This window comes from Lacerta agilis, chromosome 2, assembly GCF_009819535.1.
Source record: "Lacerta agilis isolate rLacAgi1 chromosome 2, rLacAgi1.pri, whole genome shotgun sequence".
Lineage (NCBI taxonomy): Eukaryota > Metazoa > Chordata > Lepidosauria > Squamata > Lacertidae > Lacerta > Lacerta agilis.
Window position 1 is genome coordinate 79,294,466 of NC_046313.1, and position 23,207 is coordinate 79,317,672.

Consider the following 23,207-nt stretch of genomic DNA (forward strand, 5'->3'; position numbering starts at 1 on the left):
TCATCTTGCTTTATTGGCCGAGGGAGCCGGCGTACAGCTTCCGGGTCATGTGGCCAGCATGACTAAGCCGCTTCAGGTGAACCAGAGCAGCACACGGAAACGCCATTTACCTTCCCGCCGGAGCAGTACCTATTTATCTACTTGCACTTTGACGTGATTTCGAACTGCTAGGTTGGCAGGAGCTGGAACCAAGCAATGGGAACTCAACCCGTCTCGGGGATTCAAACTGCCAACCTTCTGATCAGCAAGCCCTAGGCTCTGTGGTTTAACTCACAGTGCCACCCGTGTCCCTGTAGTATAACATTAGATACAGCTAAAATGTTAATATTTTAGAAGCAACATTTTGCATACAAACTGCCTGGCTGTGTACATAGAAAGGGCTACACAAAACAAAACACAGCAATTTAAACCAATTATTTGGATGTTTCAGCTTCTTTACTCTTTTAATGCTTTATTTTAAATGGGAGAGTAGGTAAACTACCATCTGATTATCAGAAAACACCATCATATAAACTCTGGAATTTTCATCTGAAGATTCAGTACTGGCACACAACTTACTTTCAAATGACCCTTTAGCTTGCATCTGTGAACTGAGAAAATATATATTCTGCACTGGCCATAACTGTTAAATTAACATGATGAAAGTCACCAATCAATGAGACTCTTAGTTTTAGTCTTTCAAGCTTTTTGGAAACCTGCACACATCATTCACAAACAATTTCTGGATGTGATAACTTTAAAATGCTTTGTTCATGTCCTTGTGTGTGGCTGCCTTGTGAGAGGTCAAAATAGGGCACTTTATAAAACAGAGATTCTTGTTACGTAATATGCATAAAAACAGTAGTTTAGAGGTCATATCTACCAGCAAGACATTGGAAATAATTGGTCAAGTACCTCTCTCAGCCACAGAGACGTTTATAGAATTATCACAGGATTATAGTTGCCATATCAAATTACGCACACCAGCAGTTACAGTACTATGGTTGAAAGGTACAAATATAATAGAGACTGAGTTGACAATGTGACAAAAATATTAAAAAGTGCTTCTTGTTCCATATATGGAATGCAAATACTGTACAGGTAAGACACAGAAGACCACTATGTGGTTGTTGTCAGACATTGCTTTCTATCTCTTTGTCAGTCTGCCAAGGGTATGTCTGCTCCATGTGGTCACAGTCAATGCTGATTTCACTGATGTCCATACTACAGTCAGACCCACTATCTGATTGGTCCATTTGCTCAAGCTTAGATTCCTGCCGGGGCATTCTGTTCCTACTTGATGATGTACTCGATGGTGTTAGTAAGGGGCCTTCAGAATCAAGTGTCCAGACTTCGCCTGATGCACAAGAGACTGATTCTTTGGCTTGACGGATGCAGTTGAGCCACTGCTGTTTGTTGAAGGTGTCATTTGCTTGCAGTGAGTGAGACTGGCTTTGAGATCCCTTTCTGAAGCTGACTCTGAAGAAGTTTTTAACTGAAATAAATGAGCCACATTAGTATATTCAATGCTTCTTGGAAGAGGACATTGTGTGTGTGTGGGGGGGGGGGTTAATAGACATACTTCTACATTAATGATGTACCAGAAGAGTGCACAACTTGGATCCCACTAAGAGAAATGCAGCCCACCATCCATGTACGAAGCTTCCCACATGATTCCTTCCACAGAGTTTAGAAATTTCATGGAAGCAGAAGCAAAAGGAAATGCAGTCATACCTCGTGTTGCGTTAGGTTAATGTTGCATCTTTTCAGCTTGCGAACGCGGCAAATCCAGAAAGGAATACTTCCGGGTTTCGCTGCTTGTGCATGCGCAGAAACGTTCAGCACGCATTGCACAGGCGCAGAAGTGCTCTATCGTGTCATGTGTGCGCGCAGAAGCAGCGCTCTAGTTATGGACTTTTCAGGGTGCGAGCGGCACCCCAGAATGGATTGAGTCCGTAACTAGCGGTACCACTGTAGTGTTCTAAGCCATGGGTGGACCACTATACAAGGTTTATGAGCTGGGCAGGCCCGCTTGAGAGAAAAGAAGTTTTCTGCTTTCTTCAGCTTGTTTTACTACAGAATTGTCCTCTTTCCTCACCATTTTATTTTATTCTAACGAAAGTCACACACAAAAATTCAGCAATGCTAACCATCTTTGGCAATCAGCAGCAGCCAGTCAGATGATGTAACGATTATAAGTACAAGCAACCACTGAATGACAAAGAGGGGAATGACATTTGTGAGAAGCATGCCACTGGTCTTCATGGTATTTTGTCAGTATCTGGGAATATGCACAGTGCTGTCCTCATTAATTCAGTGATGCTGGGCAAGGGCATGGGCTGCTGTCCTTTCTTCCAAAGCGATGGCAGCCATTTACTCTTGCAAAACTCTTTCACCAAATCTCACTAGTGGCAGATTTAGGGGAGTGCAACTGGTTTGTTCAAATTGGGCACTGAGCCGAGAGGGTGCCACAGAGGACACTTCAGCAATGACGAGCAACAAAAGGCAAGAGGTGGCGGTGGTGGGAGGCGCCAAATTCTGGTGTTGCACAGGGAGCCGCTAAAATAGTAAAGCTCAAAGTCTGTCACTGCTGGTGAGAACAGATTGGAGCAGTAAGTTCTTAGCATTATCATTTAAAACCAATTCCTGCAAGAGTATCCAATAGAAAACATGAAGGTATCTTTTGTCTTTCCTGGCATGTTTTGATTTTGTAAGCTGACATACTACTTTTTGAAAATCTTGTTTCTTCTTCTTCTTTTTTAAAGTGAAAAATTAGTTTGCCTTTTTTATATGAATGAGACATGCTGGCTTATACTTCCAGAAAATATATTGGAAGTGTACTGTGTCGCATGACTAAATTTCAATATTTTATAAAAGAGATATAATATAATGGATTCTTACTTCTCTCATTGTTGCTAAATGCGCCACGTATGGATCCACCCAATCGCACCTCTCCATCTTGCAAGTCTTCTAGCACAAGATCCTTCACAGGGATGGGTTGCCGATACAATTGGTAACAGAGTTGTTCATTCTGTGTAACAGCTCGAGTAATTACCAGTACTTCTTGGAAGAGAAACACATGCAATTTCTGACAAAAATAAAAATGATTTGTGAGTTGTCACTCATACATTATTTGCTTATCACTTCTCTAGTTTTCCCCCCTTAAACTAGCATCTAGTTAAATAATACTACCAAAGATGGGTGGAAATGGTCCAATAGCATAGTCTGAAGGCACATGATGCAACCACCTTCTTGAAGGTAAGTTTGAGTCTAGGCCACTGACTGTATGGGAAGCCCACCAGGGAATTGGATATATGCTGTCTCAAGTTCCACGATGTAAGAAAGTACTAGTATATTTAAATCTTGCCTAACAAGAACAACAGTACGCAAGGATGGCGTCTTTCAAGCACTCTGAGAAATGTGTTCCACAGTTATGGCACAAGTATGACAATGGTGTTAAAATTAGATAAAGATCAGTTTATCTCTTACCCACAATGAGGAAGAGCTATTCTATATTCCACCGTCATTCTAACCCCTGTTAAGCCTGCTTTTTTTTTAACCCTAAATTAAAAGCAGTTAGCATCTCTTTCTCACTTCTGAGACTTGATAATAAAAAGCAAGCCATTGCATCCTTACATTTAAAAAGAAGTTCACACTGATTATAAAAGAGAACAATACTTAAGAAAGAGGTAAAACAATATTTCCTGTTTCCTAAAAATTAATTCCTTACCGCTCCCCGGTTGTTCTTTAGTTCACCATGACAGCACACAACACGTGAATCATCTATCAAGGAGTCCTTTTGGCCTTCATCGAGATAGATTAGCCTCTCTTTGTAATACTGGCATTCAGATTCACCCGTCTTTTTGTTGATTTCTGCCACTATTCCTTGGACAATATTAATCTGGGGAGGGGGGGAAATGGTTACAAATAAGTCATAAATTGCCAAGCCAATTTTGAAAGCATTTCTTAATAGGTTTATAGTTGGAAAAACAAAACAGGTGAATGGACTTCTGTAATGAGCAAAAAGAGGCCATGTGAGTGTTTGGTACTTCAATATGGCTTTTCCATTTTAAGCATCAATCAGTGACTCTAATGCATGTACAGGAATTCTATAAGCAAGAACTTCCTCATTATGTCCTGTGAGCAGGCGTATGCTATATATATGTGAGAGGAAATCTGTCGTGCAAACAGAGCTCCTTTATTCAACTAATCTAAATAAAGTTTAAATTCTCATCGTTCCTTTCTGCTTACATATAAACAGCGGGGCTTTGTATTTTGTATTCCTAGATAACTGCTACTTTTTTGCTTGTTACAGAGCCCAAGCAGTTTAACACTTTATACTCTCTCAAGTTTAAACAGCAGTTTAGGATGCAGTATGTACAGTAATAGGAATGCGGTCTAAAAAATAAAATCTGAAGGCCAATGATGTGAAGTTTCTTCACACAATTTCCTTGAATTAGAACAATATTAAACCTATTTTCCCCAAGCTTCTTGTTTAACTGAAGCTTTTAAAAAACAAACTGAAAGAAAAACAGTTTTACAGGATTTCTGAAAGATGCTCAAATCCAGGCTTCACCACATTTTCAAGGAGAAGGAGCTCCAAAATTGTGTGGGAATAATGAGAACAGCTCCCTTGTGCCTTTGCTATTTGAACATGACAGATGAGTTGTACTGTTAAAATACAATTTTGGAAAATTTAGGGGAGAAAGCTGCATTATGTTCATAAGAGGCAACTAAAAGCCACAACATATGTAAGGCTTAGGATACCACCAATGATTGCATGCAACAATATATTAAGCTATCAGCCTTGCATCAGGGAAGTGGTTACAATGATAAAACAAATGTCCCAGCATGCCCAAAGATGCAACCAGTATTTCCAGTAGCAGTTTGCATTAGTGTAAAGGAACATGTTGCAACTGGCACACTCACATAAATCACATCTAGCAAGGAATGGCAGAATCTATATACACACCAGGTCAGTGGATACTTCCTCTGCAAAGTGCATTCCAAGGGCCACTTGAGCTACTCAGCGTAAAGCAATTTTAAAATACCCGAAGCCTAAAAAGTCTCAGAAATCTAACAAGAGAAGGGAAATATACACACATCTTTCTGAGAGAAGATATGTGAATCTACTTCTAATGATTTGCCCTTTAGATAAGGTATTACTTTGTTTAAACACATACAGCTTCTTCGATGTGCTGTTGGTCTGGATGATCATTTGGCGTGTGTCGCAGAATCTCTCTAAGCAGTAGTGGGTACTTCACTAGACGGCTTCTTGGGATATCAAGGAAATTCCACAGGTCCAGTTTACGGCTGAAAGGGGACTCTAGACAACGCTGTAAGAAGTCTTGAACCCGATGATCCTGCTTCTTCTGGTCCAGCAAAGTTTTGGCAGCTACCTGGTTGCTACAGTAACTATCATAGGAATTTAGACAAGGCAACTAAAGGAAAAATAAATATTTGGAATTATTATTATTATTATTATTATTATTATTATTACTCCACCCATCTGACTGAAAATACAATTGATGATAATTGCTACTACCGGACGATACCGGTTAGAAGCCTGATTTTGTCACTTATTACCATCTAGCAGTGTAATGTCACTGGGAATATTTCTTAGAAACTTACAATCCAATAAGCAGGTGTTTAGAATGAGTGCAATATCTCTTGAGCCAGTAAAACACAAAAAATCCTATGTGGCATACTGGTATTACCTGCTAGGATGTTACACTTTGCCTAGGAATACCATACTGCCAGATACACTCATTTATTTATTTATTTATGCTCCACTCTTTGAGAAAGTTCTACACAAAGCAGCTTACAATATTTTAAAATGCAAATCTGTTCCACGGAACCTTTAAAAACACATAGGCAACACCAAGATATGATAACAACCTCTGCAGGAATTGAATTCCACCACTGTGAAGTCGCTGCCTAGAAGGCCCTATTATGCACACTCACTAGTCTGGGGGAGAGCTATGATGCAGGCTCTCCAATTGGTAGTAGCAATGGGTGGTGTCTACTACTGTATCAATACAGCCAACTCTTTTACGAAACAGATCACACCCTCTGATATTTGGATGAAGGGCGCTATATAAATTCAATAACTAATAATAAACATATGAAAACTTTTACTGTTTGCCAATATGGGAATCTGGCTGTGGCATTCACAAAGTGAGTTGAAATTGTTGGAGATTCATTCCCCGTGTCTGCAGTCATGGGGTTGTTGTCTTTCACATGACGGAGTATGTTTTCATCCCACAGTGTGGGAAGTGACGGAGACACTTTGTTACTGTGTTACGTGAAGTGGGACTATTGTCCTTTGCTTTCTCTCTTTGCTCCGAGTGTAAATAAAGTAGATTAGCCAAAATGCTGTGCTATTGGTTCTGTTATGCAAACTGCGAAGACTTTGGGGATCCCTAAGTGTGCTGATGTCTCCAAGGCATCAGTCGCTGTGATGTTCAGGCGGAGGAAAACTTCTGAAGCTCCCAAACGATCCACCAGGAGTGAGAGAACATGCCAGTCAGGCATGTGTCTCTACCAGGGTGCTACACGAGAATAAGACACTACTAACAGAAACTTGTCCCAGCTGGCATGGTGGTTCACAACCGCCGTCCTGGCACTAGCACTGTACAGTTTATCCGGATAGGGCTCCGCCAGGACAGCATAGAGGCCAGGTCAGGACTGCACAGATGCATTGTGGGAGCCAATCTGGTTCTTGTGCTGGTGCATCTGCAAAACGTCAACACTGTCGTGCCTCAGCCATATGCAGGTAAGCAGTAGTGATGCTGGTATCAGGAGGGCAGCTGCATGGCTCTGCCCCACCACACTGGCTACTACTGATTTTGACTCCTGGCCCTGCCTATGTAACACAGAGTTAGTTCTCATATCCTTACCCTTCCTGCAGTGTTACTGCTTGGTACTAGTTCTCAGATCAAACATGGCTTTGATTAATTAACTGATGCAATTCACACAAAAAAATATTGCAGCCAGACTGTTCGTTAATCCCAATATCACTGCCCATTCTTTGCACATTTTACTATTGGCAGTTTTCACTTTTAAACCTTAAAAATGAGGAAGCATATAAAAAGAAAACAAAATTAACCATTTGTGAAAGTTTTCCATACCCAGCCCACAAGGATGTGACCAACACAGTCTGTAGATCCATCAGGCTTCCTAATTTCTTTTAGCCGTCCAAGAAGATCTGATGTAAATACATGAAAAACATGAAAAACTTAATTGAGGTGGGGTGGGGTCAGCTTGTAAAAGAATACTGATGACTTTTCTATAGTAAAGTTCAACCTTGTCAAGTACTGTTTGAGAGCCTTTCATTGCCTTTGACCATCTGCCTGTTTATCACTATTTGCTTATAAAACTCCTGTCAAATGATACAACACCCCTATTTTCACAAAGCAGTGAGCTATCCCATGAGAAAAAGGCTATACACAAACTTGGGTGATACACCCTGCTAGTGATCCTCTTTCAGTGCCAAACTATACAAGGCATGGGAGAACTGTGATTAGCTTTCCCCACATTTCTATTTTTAACAAAGAGGAACCGAGAACTCTGGTTTTGACGGAAGCAGTAGTGCTACAGAATAGGAGAGGGCATAACCATTCCTCACCACAACTGATTTTCCAATCAAAATCCCACCAAAAGAAGCTGCTAGTAGGCTCACCTAGGGGGAAATACAGCTACCTGTATCATGCTGGTATTTATCCCCCATCCAGTGGGAGGAAAAATTAGGTCAGGACCTAAATTTTCACACAGACATGAATGGGTCAGTCCTCTTCCCCAGCACAGGTACTCCAAATCCAAATCAGAGCCCTTCCTTGTAACTGCTTTCAACTAAAAAATGTAATTTCAGGAGACTCAGTGAATAGTTATGTCTAATCTGTGTAGAAACATATGAATACCATCCACTACACACACACACACACACCCAATCATGATTATACAAACCTTATTAAGAAGTTGAAATGCACAATTATTTATAATATGCCTCTCAAAAACCTATATTGGGTTGAAAAGTCCCGTCCCCGTCCCCGTCCCCCAGCATTTAGACATCTACTTCCCTCTATTTTTTTCCGACTTAAGTTCTGTTGGGAACATTCAACTCTCATAATGAAACTTTAACCGTGTAAATATAATTTCTTGTAGTACCCAAACCAATTCCCAGATGTGTCTCAATACTGACAATGAAAGTTGGGAACTGTGGAATCAACAGACAGGAATGACAACTAATGACACTAATGCTTCTGTAGTGCAGGTAAAATTAAAAGTGCCCATTCCAATGTACATTTTTCCTCCATAGATAAATTTTGTAGAGAATCTTTTCAGATTAAATTCAGCTCATTAGTGTTTTATTCAGTCTGCAGCCCAATATAATTCAACAGTTCCTCAAACAATGCTCCTCAAACATTTGGCTCTTAGCAACTGCATATAGAATAGAAAGAATTATACCTTCATGCAAAGGAATTAAAGAGTCCAGTGTCCCAAATATTTGGTTTAATTCTTGCTCTGACATTATGGAAAGTTTAAGCATTGGGTCATGGTAAGCCTGCACAAAGATAGAAAAATCATTTAATAAATACATATTTGAAATTCCATTTATTGGTGATAACATTTAAACTCTGGCTCTTATGCCTTAAAGCTTTTATATACAGTATTTGAATTAATCTATACATACATATCATTGAAACTGCCTGTGAACAAATTCAATAGAGGCACAAAATACTTAAGGGTATATAATACCTTCTTTGCTAACTTCAGGTCTTCTATCAAGTCTTCTTCTCCTTGTGAAAGTTCAAAAATTGCCTATAACAGAAGATATAACCTTGATAAATTTGCAGTTTCAAAATTTTTCAGATACCATTTTTAAACTATGGATAAATGGCAATTCCAAATTGCCACAGTGCCAAATAGGGTTGGGGTAAGCTCAATTCAGTTAGGATTTTCCGGGGGGGGGGGGTGGACACACACAACATAGCAATCCACTGAAATTTGTGCACATCTTAATTTTACAATACAGTTATCCAACCAGGCAATGTTTACAAAACTGCATATCAACATACAAAAATGCACTATATTTGGAGAAAGTGATTGCAAAATTTTGTGTATTAATCAAAACTGCATGCAAAATTTCATTTATTAGGAAAAATCCACACTAAATTGCTGAAGAATTTTTATGAGTTTTTAAAAAGAAATTTGCAAATTGCTGAAATGCCGAGAACTGAATTAAAATAATTAGACACAGAGAAATGAAATTGTCAGGTTCTTCCATTCCTAACTGTCAAAGCAAGAGAAGATAATGAGACCAAGCTTTAAGTCTATTAAAATACTGTCCTTTATTTAATATCCTTCCCTTTATTATGAAACTCAAGTCATCATCCCTAAAATAATGATGAATAGCCTACTGGCAAAAGGTGGCATACAAAACTCAAACTCATAAATAAATGGGGTTCCCAGGCAGTATCCTATCAGACACATACCAGACTGGCTTAGCTTTGGCAGACTGCTAAATCATGTGCCTTCAGACCATGCCCTGGGGCCTTTTAATAAAGGGTACTTGTAGGATTCAGCATCCTATGCAAAGCTAGAATGGAATGCCATGCCATGCTGTGCATGCCATTTCCTTCATTTCTAAAATATTTTATTATGAATTCTTTTTTCCAATGAAGATGCTACGACAGTTAGGCCTACTTCCCTCAGCTTGAAAGAGCCAGTTATTAGCTTCCTCCTTCTCTCTCATCAGGAATGCAAGAATGCACTGTGTTGTCTTCTTAGGCTGTGATGGCTGCTTTTAAAGCCTGAAGTGATTGCAAGGAGTGATTGTGCATTTCAGTGTTTTCATGTGTGCAAAGGAGATAGGTGGTGGCTAGTTCTGCCAAGGAGGGAAAAATGGGACTAAAAAAAGTGTATACACAAACATGTGTATCTCCACTTGCATTCCTTAATGTCATTTCAGGCAAGTCCAAGGAGAATATAAGTAAGCAAACCTCTTGTCGCTTGATTTCTTTGGATGTGAGCATCTGATTGACACAAACATCAAAGGTCTCACTCCAAAGTTTACTGTCTCTTCGCTTGGTGCTAGCAGGGGGTACATTTCTAGTCCAGGGTCTTGAAGCAAGCAGATCTGGCCGACTGTCACTGCGAAAACTGATGGAACGCTGTGAAAAATAAAAATAAAATAGTTATTGCTTTGCTAGGGTTGATGGGAAGGTTAATTTTTCATCTTGTTGATGACAAAGTTAAACTGCTGTTTATTCACACAATGCTGTTTAATATTTTGGAATGAGAACTGATGCAGCTGCATCAAAAAGGATCATTAGGAGTTGTCTCCCATACTAGTTCTGCTCAAAATAGACCCATTAAATGTAATGGATTCAAGTTAGTAATGTCTATTGATTTCAACGGGTCTACTCTAAGTAGAAGTAGCATTGGAGACAACCTTGCATAACAGTAATTGTTATCCAACAGAAATCAAACACTTGCTTTTACTGAAAGTGAAAATTATTAATAAAGTGCTTTTCATTACTTCCATATAGATGAGCAATATGCAAAAATAAATGTTTTACAAACAATACAAGAAATAAGACATGTTGTATTCCTTGTATTGAACCCTACTTAATTAATTAAAAAATATGTTTTACCTGAAGCGTCTGACCGAATCGTTTCAAAGGAGTTGCTCGAACAGGAGGAATTAAACTTGCTAGTGATGTCACTCTAGAAAGAGGCCTGACCCGCTTATTACTGGGCTCCTGTAAATTTTAGACAAAATACTTACATGTTAGAATCATAAAGCCAACACATCGATTTCATAATACAAGTATAGAAGTTTCAATGTATCCCAGTCCCCAACGGGGGACCCTATTCAGGACTACAACTGGCTTGTAGTATTGTTTGGTTCTCACAGAAGGTTTCAGGTGGGGATAAAGCAAGACCACCATCCTGAAAACTTTCCACAGTGTGCCATATAGTGCTAACGGGTGCAAGTTCAAGTTTGCCTGTCATCTTTTGGCCCCCAAGGGCCCCCAGGATGACTTAGAAAGTATAACACACAAATACAAAATTCAAGTACAAAAAAAAAATCTTACAAAAATTTAAGACCAAAAACCTTAATATTTCAAAAATTATTTAAAGCCAAATGCATTTATGTTCCTGCCCAAACGACAAAGAGCAGCCCCCAAAAGATGTCAGAGAGAGCAATATTAAACCTGAGTATGTTGTTGTTATTATCATTTCCCCTTTTCCATTTAAAAAATGTAAAGTGTTACTGGTAGGAAGGCAATCAGACATGAAATTAAAACAAAAATGCTGAAGACAGCAGCAAGCAACAGATCAAAACAGAGAGAGGCCCAGAGGATCATCATTAGGAGGGAATTCTACTATTTTGATGTCTCTGCCAAAAAATGCCCCATCTCTCATGCTCACCTATCTGATCTGATGTAAAGACAAAACTTAGCAGGGTCTCAGCAGCCTATCTCAAAGGTTGAGCAGGTTCATGTTGGACTAGGTGATTTCTGAAGATTGCTATAAACTGTGGAGAGAGGTAAAAAATTGTGTTTTCCTTTACTGTCTCCTGTTGTTGTTGTTCAGTCGTTCAGTCGTGTCCGACTCTTCGTGACCCCATGGACCAGAGCACGCCAGGCACGCCTATTGTCTCCTGAGCTCTCCCCATATAGCACAGGGAAGGGGGCTAACTACATGCTGCACCTCTACCAGCCTTAACAGACACATCCTGGGGTTCAATCTGTCAGGGGCCTGTGCTGACTAATACTTCCCCTATGACATTCCACCCCCAACATCCTCAGCATTCCGTGGGTCAACTGCCCTTGAAAATTTCTGGAAGACGCTAAGCAAAAGACCTCATTAGGCCATTTGGGGATAAAAAGTCCCCCACAACTCTTTTCTCATACCCCAAATATGTAGAAATCACTATCTTAGTATGGTATTAGTAAGACTTGGTATGAGTACAACCAATTCTCATGTTTACAATTAAGATTATTTTGCTCAATGCACACAGCTGGCAAACATATGAAACATCAACAGTACAAGAAGAAAATGTTTTGGAGAGAGAAAGGATGCACAACAGACATATGTAACTTCACACACCTTAGGGTTGAATCCTGTGCATGTTTACTCTGAAGTGAGTCCCATTGTGTTCAATTGGGCTTATTCCCAGGTAAGTGTGCATGCAATTGCACTGTTAAAACATTCATGCACATACATTTAATCACTTCCCTGTCTCATCTTGTAATGCAAAAGGTTCAGCAGCTATGCTTGTTATCATGACCTTGCCACTGAAAGGCATAGATACAGTTTCAAAACAGAAGTCTTTAGCCTCAAATATTTATTCCAGCTGATAGTCAAATCTTTATGCATTTCTATGTTACCAGATCCCCAGCAAGCAAAAATTAGAGAATTTAAGATTACAATATTTGCGAAGGTCATTTGTACATTTGATTGTACGTATATCTCTCAAATTTATTATGCAATTATAAAACATCCACTATGTATTTAAAGAACTGAGTTTTTAACAAAACTCAATAAGCATCTATCATCAAAGAGCAATTCAAGAACCAAGATATACAATTAACAACTCACTATTTAACCCCCTTTGTGTCAAAAACCTCTGAAGGATTAATACTCTGTTCTGCACACACACACACAAATGTAAACAAAGGTATAAGAAGCAGGAAAAGCTATAGCAGTAAATATTTTTTGAAAGTTTACAATTACCCTTGCTTTCCTAATCTCCATCCGACATTGAAGAGATCGTGGGCAGCACATGTAGAAGGCAAGACTTGACAGAAAAACCCAAATTTTCCAGGTGATGTGAATAAACCCATCAAAAATCACATTTCAGGAACATCCCAAGTCCATTCACCTCTCTTTTTCAGCCATGATCATGAAGTTTGCTTAAGCATCTTATAATTCTAGTTTCCTAGGAAAAACACTGGTGTAATAAACCAGCTCTGACTACAATCTTCCACATGCTAGCCATTCATATTAGCAATCATTTCTGGGGGTAGGGGTGGGGGAGAAGGAAATCAGAGCACTAGCAACTTCATTAATACTGATTAGAAATATCACTTCCATCAGCACAGCTATGGAGAGGAGAACTGGAAGCCAGCCACATATTTATTTCTCCACAAATAAAGCTGAAATCCAACAATATTCCTTGAAGCATGGAAGAAATATATTTAAAAACCCCACACAAATAACTGATTCATCCACTTGGCGGTCCTGGTTGCAAACAAAAAATGCAGTCTGCACCAAATCTTCAGCAGAGGTGCATTCTGTATCCTTCACCTTCATCAGCAGTCCCTTGGCTCAGCTTTTTTGCAAGTGCATTTATTTTTATGCCACTGCAGCACCACTGGAATACTGAACACACTAGAAAAGACATTCAGCATTCACTGTGATTCTCCTCTCAATGGCGCCTCAGCCATCAGCTGTTACTTATTTAGTATGCCAGTGATGCTGTGCCAGAACAGAGAGACGCTTCACATCAATCACACTGCACTGCAGTCCCGTTGGGATAGAGCTACGCTACAGTGCACAGAGTTAAAAACACCCTACCTGGTTATATATTCCCTTTAGTTTCAATGACTCCAGAAAATAACAATCTTTTCTAAAAACCTATACAGCTTGTTTCTACAATTAGATGTAGAAGTTGCTTGAGAGTTGCTGTCCTTAGACTACAATTGCCGGCAAAGTGAATGAGGAGTTTCAGGATGTTTTAGTCACACACCCTTGTTTCTCCCCATAAACAGTAAACTTCACTGAAAGAACAACCTGCTCTTGTCCTTGAATAAAAGACGGAAACACATGATATTGCAGGACATGCTGACTTTCAGCACTCCCCTAACTTTCAATTTGCCATGCACACATTGTGCCTTTGAGGTGTTCACCCAGACCCTTGGAAGCTCCTTAGCCATAAGATAGCTTTCATGTAGCTAGGGAAAGGATAAAAAAGACCCAATTATCTGAGCAGAGCAGGATCCCTTTGACTTTTCTCACGGGATTGGCATTCCTGCTGCTGGGACATTGCCAATTTTGGGGCTGGGCTCTGGGAGTGTGGCTGAGTCAATCAACGCTTCTCCCAGGTGTATAGGGGCAATCACTCATAAATCAGCATCTCCCACACAGTTAGGAGAATGTCTAAAGAGCATTCAAATCAATAGGCTTAGAGTCAAGTGAGGATATTATTAGGATAGAAAAACCATGTAAACTGACTTTACTGGCTTTGACAGCTGCACAGGAAGAAGGAGAAACGCATGTTCAGTTCCCCTTCTGTAGCAACTATGGAACCAGATAACTTCAGAAAGGAAGATCTTTATTTCTCTAATGCAAGTTCTACATGGACTACAAAACTGAAAACTCTGCTGCTGCCTGGTTTTTGGAGGAGGCACACAGAGGCAACTGAGCAGTCTGCTAGCTGGGTAATATTGCAGTGAATGACAGACAGGATCAGTATTTAGCTCGTTGTTTGTTAAAATAGTTTCATATCAATTAGAGTCCTTGAGCTGTTCTTAATTAGTCTCTAGCCAAGATGTGAACACCTTTGCTTAAGGTAAAGACATACCTGTCGTGTCAACGCTCCCTGATGTGTACACAAACAGAAACCAAATTGACACTAATGAAGCCATTAGTGGTGATGTGAACAGCTGGGGGGAAAGTGCTATGAAATGCTAGGTGGGGACCATTTCACTGCACTCTAAGGTGATATTGTGAACACACAGGCTAGGCTCCCTATGCAGTTTAGAACCTTGGAGTCTACATAGAGCAATCTGGCTATGACATCTGTCACCCAATTGATTACCAGGGTTGAGTTCATGTGCTTTAATATTTTTAGATCTTTTATTGTAATTTTATTGATATATGATAAATTATGTATTACAATTTTGATATAAACCACATTGGAAATGTTTTGGCCCTGGAAAGTGGCACATAAAACTTTGAAATAAACAAATACATTCCAACTGACCTCTGTTTTTTGCTCTAAACAAGGAAACTACCACTATCAGCTTTGGAGCAAGCCAGAATTTTAAATTAGACTAAACTATATTAAACTGATACATGACTAACTTAACCCAGCCAGAGCCTTCAAACCACAGGTCAGGGAACCCTTACCCTTTTTACAGTCTGCTGAATAAAATGATTCTTGCATTCTCCACATCACAGAATTAACAAGCTGGGTAATTTGTGACTGAAATTAACAAACTCTAGTATTGAAGAAACCTTTAATTAGAAAACTCTGTAATCACAAAGACTATTTCTGTATTAGGGTTTTTTGATGGCCATCCAGACTAACTCCCAGATTGGTTCCAGAAACAAAAAAGGATGCAGCTAGTAAGCCCTGGAGTTGTTCATACATTGCAGGGCAAATGATGAGTGCTGTCAGCTTTAACAATACAACTGAGCTTTTTGGGTGGGCTGGTGTGATTATCCCACCCTTGGAAGATGGTCCAAACTATCAGAGTGCCCCCCCCCCAGACCATCAAAAGACCTGTTAAGGTCCTTTACTCACTGCAGGCCTAGAACCACTATGCTATACCAACTCTCCAGAAAAGGACTGTATAAACTTAAGTACCGGTAACTGGAAATTTAGCAAATAAAGACAGTTGCAGAAGAAGCAACAACAGCTAGCCCATGTGTTTCATCACACTCCAAGAACAAAAAGTGTATCAACAATAAATAAAAGTTTGGTTGTGTTTTTTTTTTTAAGAGAAGGTTGCAAGATTATTTACAGGGCAATGTAGCACTAATTAGGGCTAGAATGATATGATCTGGAAAACAAATTAGTCTGCACTTAACACTGTAACAGAATACTCTACGAGGTGAAAGAGTACACTGTATAGTCTTAGTTTCAAATACAATCTGCCAGCCTCACAAATAAAACAAAACAGAACCATTTTGTTTCAGACACCTTATTCCTGGCACGGTTTCTATGCTCATTTACTTTCAAAGTTTCTAGTTTGGTCAACATTGGATTGGTATGTCAACATTTGTGATGGCAGAAAGCCTAAAAAAATATTATTTGTGTTAGTCTGCTACTGATTAAATTGGCACTAGATAAAATAGTTATAATAAAATAACCTCAAGTACTGAGCTTTAGTAGAAAACTACCGGTACATTAGGGAAAAGCCTCATTCAACCTCCATTCCACAGGAAGTTATCAATATTTAGAACTAGACAGAGCTTTGCTATTTCTTTTAATTATGCAGATTGGGAGGGGGTACTTTTGGAAATGTAACATGCGGATGCAGTCTTAAAGAAACTTCATTGGGAGTAAATCTGAATTCACTGGAAGGTACTTCTAAAATACGCATAGAAGCTGGTTACAAATACTGTAAAATATTTTGCACTCAGAAATGTCTCTGCCCCGAGTTGAAAATAATCTATTGAACAATGTCAAGCTAGCAAGGGTCAATATTTAGTTTAGACACACCCCAGGAAAACTAAGCCACTGATTTGTAAGGCTGCACTCCTGAAGGCTCTTTGAGTTACAAAAGCATCCTTGGTTTTATCTGCTTGTAGAAGTACCTTTTCTGTGGGATCAACAGGGTTATCTCTGTTTTTCAAAAAAAAATTTAATTATTGCACTTATTCCTTCATTTGCCTCTATACATATTAATTAGCACATGCAAATGTATGTCCTTTTTTGTATGATTCATAAGTGGCCATTCTAGTATTGGCTGAATAACTGTAGTCTAGGGAAATAAGCACTCCTGGATAGTGCCTTTTATTTCATTGGTACACTCTGTATACTGGCATTTTGATAAGCACCTTTGCTATGCAGCACAATATAATTAGTATTCAGTATAGAGAATTGGGTGCTGTTCAAATTTCTGGAATGACCTGGGCATGACCTCAGATAATGAGCAAGAGGTTGTGACTAAGACACCTTTAGATTCCTGCCAGCACTGCTAATTCAAGCTCTTAATCAGTACATGTGGTTAATCTAAAAAGCTAACCAGAGCTTTATGCTGCACAGCACAGCAGAAATATCACAGAAATGTCAGCATCATTAGGCTGAACAGCATTATTTTATTTATTTATAAGATTTCTTACTTGCCCTACACCATAAGGGTCCACGACAGGTTACAACAATATAACAATATATTAAAGTCAGTTGAAACAATTTACACCAGGAGAGTAGGTTGGGTCCTAAAAATCAATTTAAAAATACAATAGTAAAATGAAAAAGTACTTTGCAACCATAGTACAAATGAGTTTTGACAAATATATTAATGTCTTCATTGAAATAATTTGGAGGGTAACATGCTTCAATTTTAGTTCTATTGTATATTATTTACTTAAGACACTTTTACACCACCCTTCACACTATTCACTGCACATTCCATTCAACAGTAGAGCTGATAGGGCTGTACAGTTATTAGCCTGAATAAAGATCTCTTTGTTATTTTCAAGTAAGAATAATCATTGTGTTTTGGGATCAGAGCCTGACTGTGGGCAGAACAGAGGCAGTGATAAGAGCTGCTGAATCGAGGTGCCCACAATTCACTCCTCTGAAGTGGGGGTGGCAACAGGGGAGAGGGGTTCTTGAATCCCACTTTTGAAATGCTCTTTACCAATATAGGAGCTGTGGGAGATCAAATAGATCACTGTCACCCACATGTGTGGGGTAAATAACAACAACAAAAAATAGCTGGATACCTGGATTCAAAATGTGGACTTTCTAGCAGGAGAAAACCCTCAGTAGCAGAGTTTAAAGTCACAAAGTCAAGCAACAGTGTAGTGTTAGGAATATAGGTTGTTAGACCCTTTTATCCTGCTTAGTTGCATACAGCACTCACCTTTTTCTACCACTCTTGCAATGAACAAGCCATACACTGTTAAGTAAATTTAAAAATGTTTTACTTACAAAATGTTCCAAAGGTCAGATTAATGAATGTATTCAAGTAGCAGCAAGGAGAACACAGGCAGAATACTCTTGGGTAAAAAAAATACAGAAAGATAGCTTCAAACACGTGCTCTAAACTTGGAGCTTTCTTAGGCATTTCTTCCTTGGTCAGTTACATGACACAGAAAAAGGGATCAGGAAGAGAAGGCTTTACTTCTTCCCTCATGGAAAAGATGGGGTGTGACCTAGCCAAGTCTAGGAACAGAACTCTCTTGTCTTAACCACTCCATGCACTAACTAGCACTTGCTCATAGTTATGTTTCACTGCAATTTCCCACAGGAACAACAAACATTTCTTTTATCATTCTGAAATCAAGACAGATCTTGATTCATTTCAGTTGATGTTAGGTTGATTTTTGTTACAGGTGGGTAGCCGTGTTGGTCTGCCATAGTCAAAACAAAATCGAAAATTCTTTCTAGTAGCACCTTAGAGACCAACTGAGTTTGTTCCTGGTATGAGCTTTCGTGTGCAGTTCTGAAGAAGTGTGCATGCACATGAAAGCTCATACCAGGAACAAACTCAGTTGGTCTCTAAGGTGCTACTAGAAAGAAGGTTGATTTTTATCATTTTAAAAAAGTATATGTGTGTGTTTGTTTGTGTGTGTGTGTGTGTGAGAGAGAGAGAGAGAGAGAGAGAGAGAGAGAGAGAGACAGACAGACAGACAGACAGACAGACAGACAGACATTAACTGTTCCTGCTTGGAACACTGTTATAATGTTGTTTTTATATTCTTGTAAGTTTCTCTAAATATTATTTGTAATAGAAAAGCGACCTAGAAGCATTTAAAATTAGGTTTTAAATAAATAATGCAATATTTTGCATTTTCTCTCACACATACTCTTCTTTTTTTAAAGGCTGCAAGAACATGTAGTTTAAACAAAATAATTCAGTTGTTTTAAAACTGTTATGGGTGGGATGGTAAGTGGAATGCAGCACACATTCCAAGCACTGTCCAGCTGGTACCTATGATAGTCACACCAAAACACACAAACTGCAACAAAATCCATTCTGGTTTACAGACATTATGCCCTTTACAAGCTACATTGTAATTTGCTCATGAAGTGCTTAAAGGGAAAAGGATACAGATTAGGGTAAACAGGGATAAATCTAGCCCTCTGTGAGGCAGGTAAACAGGATACATAAGAGTTTCCTCGCCAGAAATTCATTTCATGTATTGCAACTAAACAATTTCAGAACGGCAAAAAAGAAGTCTGTGTATACTGAAGGCAATGAGTTTTATGGTACTGATCCCAAGTTATTAAAAGGCTGTTCAAACACACACACACACACACACCACCTATATAATTTTAGGAAAATCCTTTCCTGCATCTCAAATCGCCTCAGAATATCTGCTATTGAGTCTTGATACAACAGGGTGAAGAGTAGATAAATAAGCACAGAGGAGACAAGGAAAGAAGCTATAAAGGAGAAGCTATAAATATTTTTCCCCTTCCTTTTCAAGAGATGCAGGTTTGAAATAGGCCTATTAATTTTCAATGAACAATGCTGATGAATAAACCTTTTCGCAACAACATTGTTTATTGCTTCATGTGTGTGTAGCTTTGACTTAAAAATTAAACTATTCAGCTGCCGCACATGAAATGACTTTCTGGGAAGGAAACTCTTTCTCATGTATCCTGTTTACCTGCTTGTCAGAGGGCTAGGTTTATCCATGTTTACCCAAACCTGCATCCTTTTTCTCTTCAAGTACTTCATGAGCAAATGACAATGCAGCATAAAAAGGGCCCAATGTATGTAAACCAGTGGCTCCTATATGAAGTCACCACATCAAGCAGCATGCTAAAAATACTTTAAGAGAATCTCAGAGATACAGACTCCTCAGGAAGGAGAACATTCATCACTTCCGGATCCTTCACAGCTAGCTTGTCAAAGCACTCTGCACCTACAACTCCTTTAGACTCACTTTCTTCTGTCCAGAAACCCTCCCGGCCCAGCTTCCATATGTTCTATTGGAGTAATATTGTCTCAGTCTGCCTCGCACTTGGAATCATTTAGCAAGCAGAAACACAGTGAGACATACCAAAACTGTGAGATGTGTGCAGGGGATCAGTGACAACAGGCCCGTTGTCCAGGGGCCAGAATGTATCTCTTGACCCTGCAGTGGTAGTGAAGCTATGCAACTAGAGGTTGTACATACAGCTAGCCAGGAAAGTAAAGGCAGCTCTATCTAAAGTCCCTGCAGTCTCTGGTAGCTAGCTCTGAGAGGTCAGAGTGAAGAAACCACCTCTCACTCAGACCACTTCACTGGAAACAAGAGACACTCAGCTGGATTCAGCTCAATAATTGAGCTAGCAGGAGTCATTGCAATGAGTCCCACTAGCTCGACAGGGCTTCCCCCACTTCTTTGCCTTGATCTCCCCAGTAGGCTCTGGAGGGTTAGAAGAACCCCCAAGAAGAGCACATGGAAGGGAGTAGTGGGGAGAATGTTGCATTGGGCAAGCAGAATTGCTTACACTGATGCAATGATCTCCTTAAAGTGCTGCTTTGAATTCCACCCAGTGATAGTCACCAACGTGGCTGGTTTTAAAAGAAGATGACACAAATTCATGGAGGATTATTTATTTATTTCATTTCATTATACACCGCTTGATTTTTAAAAAACAAAACAAAACTCAAAGTGGTTTACAAAAAGATAAAAAATAGAAATCATGAAAAATTACAGCCATATTCTAACATACAAAGGTTAAAATACTAAAGCAGATTTAAGTTACCTCAACTTTCTAAGCATGTGGGTAGGCTTGTCTAAACAAGAATGTTTTTAGCAGGCACCAAAAAGAGTACAGTGAAGGTGCCTGTTTGATCTCAACAGACAGGAAGTTCAAAAGTGTAGATGCTGCCACACTAAATGATCGAGTTCTTACAAATGTGGAACAGGTATTATGTGCACCTGTAGTAGTGCCAATTCTGCCAACTGAAGTGGTCAAGTGGGCATATGTGGATAAGGCAATCTCATAGCTAAACTGGTCCCAAGTTGTTAACCCTGATAACTATGTGCTACCTCCGCTGTCAGAGGCAATGCCTCTGAATACCAGTTGCTGAAAACTGAAGGGAGGGAGGGTACTGTTGCACTCAGGCCCTGGCTGTCTGTTTTCCATAGTCATGTGATTGGCCACTGTGAAAACAGGATGCTGAACTAGGTGGGCTACTGGCCAGATGCAGCAGGTTCTTCTTACATGTGCGACTTAGTAATTCTCAAACGGTATTTGAAAACTATTAGTCAGCTTGTATGTATCTTAGAGATTTTTCTCTCTCATGTTTATTGTGGTATCTATTCTCAAATTACTATTTAGACAACTTCACATAACCACCACTAAAAGCTAAAACAGCAGCTCCCCTTAAGAGCATAAGAGCTGGAGCAGGCCAAGAGTCCATCTGTCCTAGCATCCTGTTCTTGCAGTGGCCAACCTGGTGCATATGGGAAGCCTACAACAGGTCCTGAATGCAACGGCACTCTTTCCTCCTTTTGATTCCCAGCAACTGGTATTCAGATGCCTATCACCTCCAACAGTGCAGGTAGAACGTAGCCACTGTGGCTAGCAGCCATTAATAGCCTTACCCTCCATGAATTTGTCTAATCCACTTCTAAACCCATTGAAGTTGCTAGCTATCACTACTTCTTGCTGGAACAAATTTCCTCATTTACGTATGTGCTGTGTGGAAAAACACTAAATTCAGCCTCCAATATTAATTCCAGAGGCTAAAAACACGCAGGTCTTTTGCAACCAGTTGCAGTATGGTGTAGTGTTTAGAGGGTAGGGGACCCACATTCTAATCCCCATTCAGTCATGAAGTTCAGTGGGGGGCCTTGGATCAGTCACCTTATTCAGCACACAGAATGGTTGTGAGGATGAAATGGGGAGGAAGGAGAACCATGGATGCCACCTTAAGCATTTTGTAGGGAAAGCCTGATAGAAACATTTAATTAAATAAGTAAATAAATAAATAAATACTATTTTGTTTACCTATATATGCATATCAATCCTTACTTGAAAACAGGGTACTGTCAAGAAGAGAAATATGTGAATTTGTTACTTTTAGTAGTACTTAGCCTTACTTGACTCCAATGATTGCCACTCCCTTAGGGCACAACACAGAATTATGGCTTACTAACATTATGAAACTAGATTATAATGCATCAAGTGGGTCTGTTTTTTAGTCTTTATCCCATTACATCATACAGTTCAAAGTTCTTAGTTTTTGCTGGATTAGCCACAGCTAGAAATTGCTTTGTCCCATTTATTAGCTGGCAGCTTTTTACCACTACTTTGTCTGGTTTCTGTCTAGCAAAAGCAGTAATAATTTTGTAGTGGCTACTGCATAGCTACTATTGGCATTACACAAAGAAACATAGCCTTTTCCAGAACTTCAGATAAGGATACCAACTAAATTAATAGCATTATGTATGAAATTAATAGCATTATGTATGAAAAAGTTGCATGTCTGATTTCATCATTTGAAGGTCGGTTTTATGATTTCCAACAAATTCCATGTGGTGTTTCCAGAAAAAAAGCAATGGATTTGCCAGTTTCTGAACACAAATATTGCTCCACATAATTTCTGGGCACATGGAAGAAAATCATAAACAACGAAATTGCCAGCTGAAAATACTCATGCTAAAAAATGACAGATCTGTTCCATGCAGATAGAAAGTGTAAAGAAGAAATGCATCTCTACCATATAACAAATGTCAGGCTCAAATGTCCTGCTGTCTACACAACCAGTACAGGTTGCAGAGATAAAGGCTAACCCAGGTTGTGCAGCACCACAGCAGACTGGAGGCTGTACCAAAGGTCTCAGTCCAAGCTTCAGTGGAGTGACCTAAGAGTCAGGTGACCTAAGCAGCCTATACGGTCTTATCTGGCCTTTACATAACTGCCAGCTCTGGCCGGCCTCCTCAGACAATGCAACTTGTCACTGCATGCTGGCTGAACTGCTAATGGGCTGAATTCCTGCCTACAGCCCTGTTAGTTCTGGTTCGGAGGAACTAACTACCTGTCTGTCTGCAAGTCCTGACACAAATAATTGCTCTCCCAACAGAACTTCCAATCTAGACCTCAATTAATATAATAAAATATTATCATGCTAGTCGTCGTCTTTTTATTTTCTCTCTCCTCCATTTTCAGATGCATCACACATTCCACAGACCAGGCTATGTTGAGAAGAGCCTCTCCCACTTTTCCCAGTAAGCCCCATCTACACATCATGTAACACCACATAGGTGGAAACCTAGGAAGAAGTAGGGGCTGTGGGTTGTATCCAATGAAATCAATG

At 39.5% G+C, this 23,207-nt stretch overlaps 1 protein-coding gene across 5 annotated transcripts in view; it reads right to left on the bottom strand.

Annotated features, from left to right (window-relative positions):
• Positions 1–735: 735 nt before the first annotated feature.
• Positions 736–23,207, bottom strand: part of ARHGEF3 (Rho guanine nucleotide exchange factor 3) — a 121,893-nt gene continuing 99,421 nt past the window's right edge. For 4 of the 5 annotated variants that reach the window (XM_033140957.1, XM_033140956.1, XM_033140958.1 and 1 more), the window contains 9 exons: positions 10,635–10,742; positions 9,981–10,151; positions 8,737–8,799; positions 8,446–8,542; positions 7,110–7,186; positions 5,163–5,420; positions 3,710–3,880; positions 2,881–3,067; positions 736–1,474 (listed from right to left, as the gene is read on the bottom strand). In XM_033140957.1, coding sequence (XP_032996848.1) covers positions 1,113–1,474; positions 2,881–3,067; positions 3,710–3,880; positions 5,163–5,420; positions 7,110–7,186; positions 8,446–8,542; positions 8,737–8,799; positions 9,981–10,151; positions 10,635–10,742 — 1,494 coding nt within the window. In that variant the 3' untranslated portion in view covers positions 736–1,112. Of the gene's footprint in view, positions 1,475–2,880; positions 3,068–3,709; positions 3,881–5,162; positions 5,421–7,109; positions 7,187–8,445; positions 8,543–8,736; positions 8,800–9,980; positions 10,152–10,634; positions 10,743–12,723; positions 13,484–23,207 lie in introns of those variants that run through there. The other variant, XM_033140960.1, reaches the window with a different exon arrangement.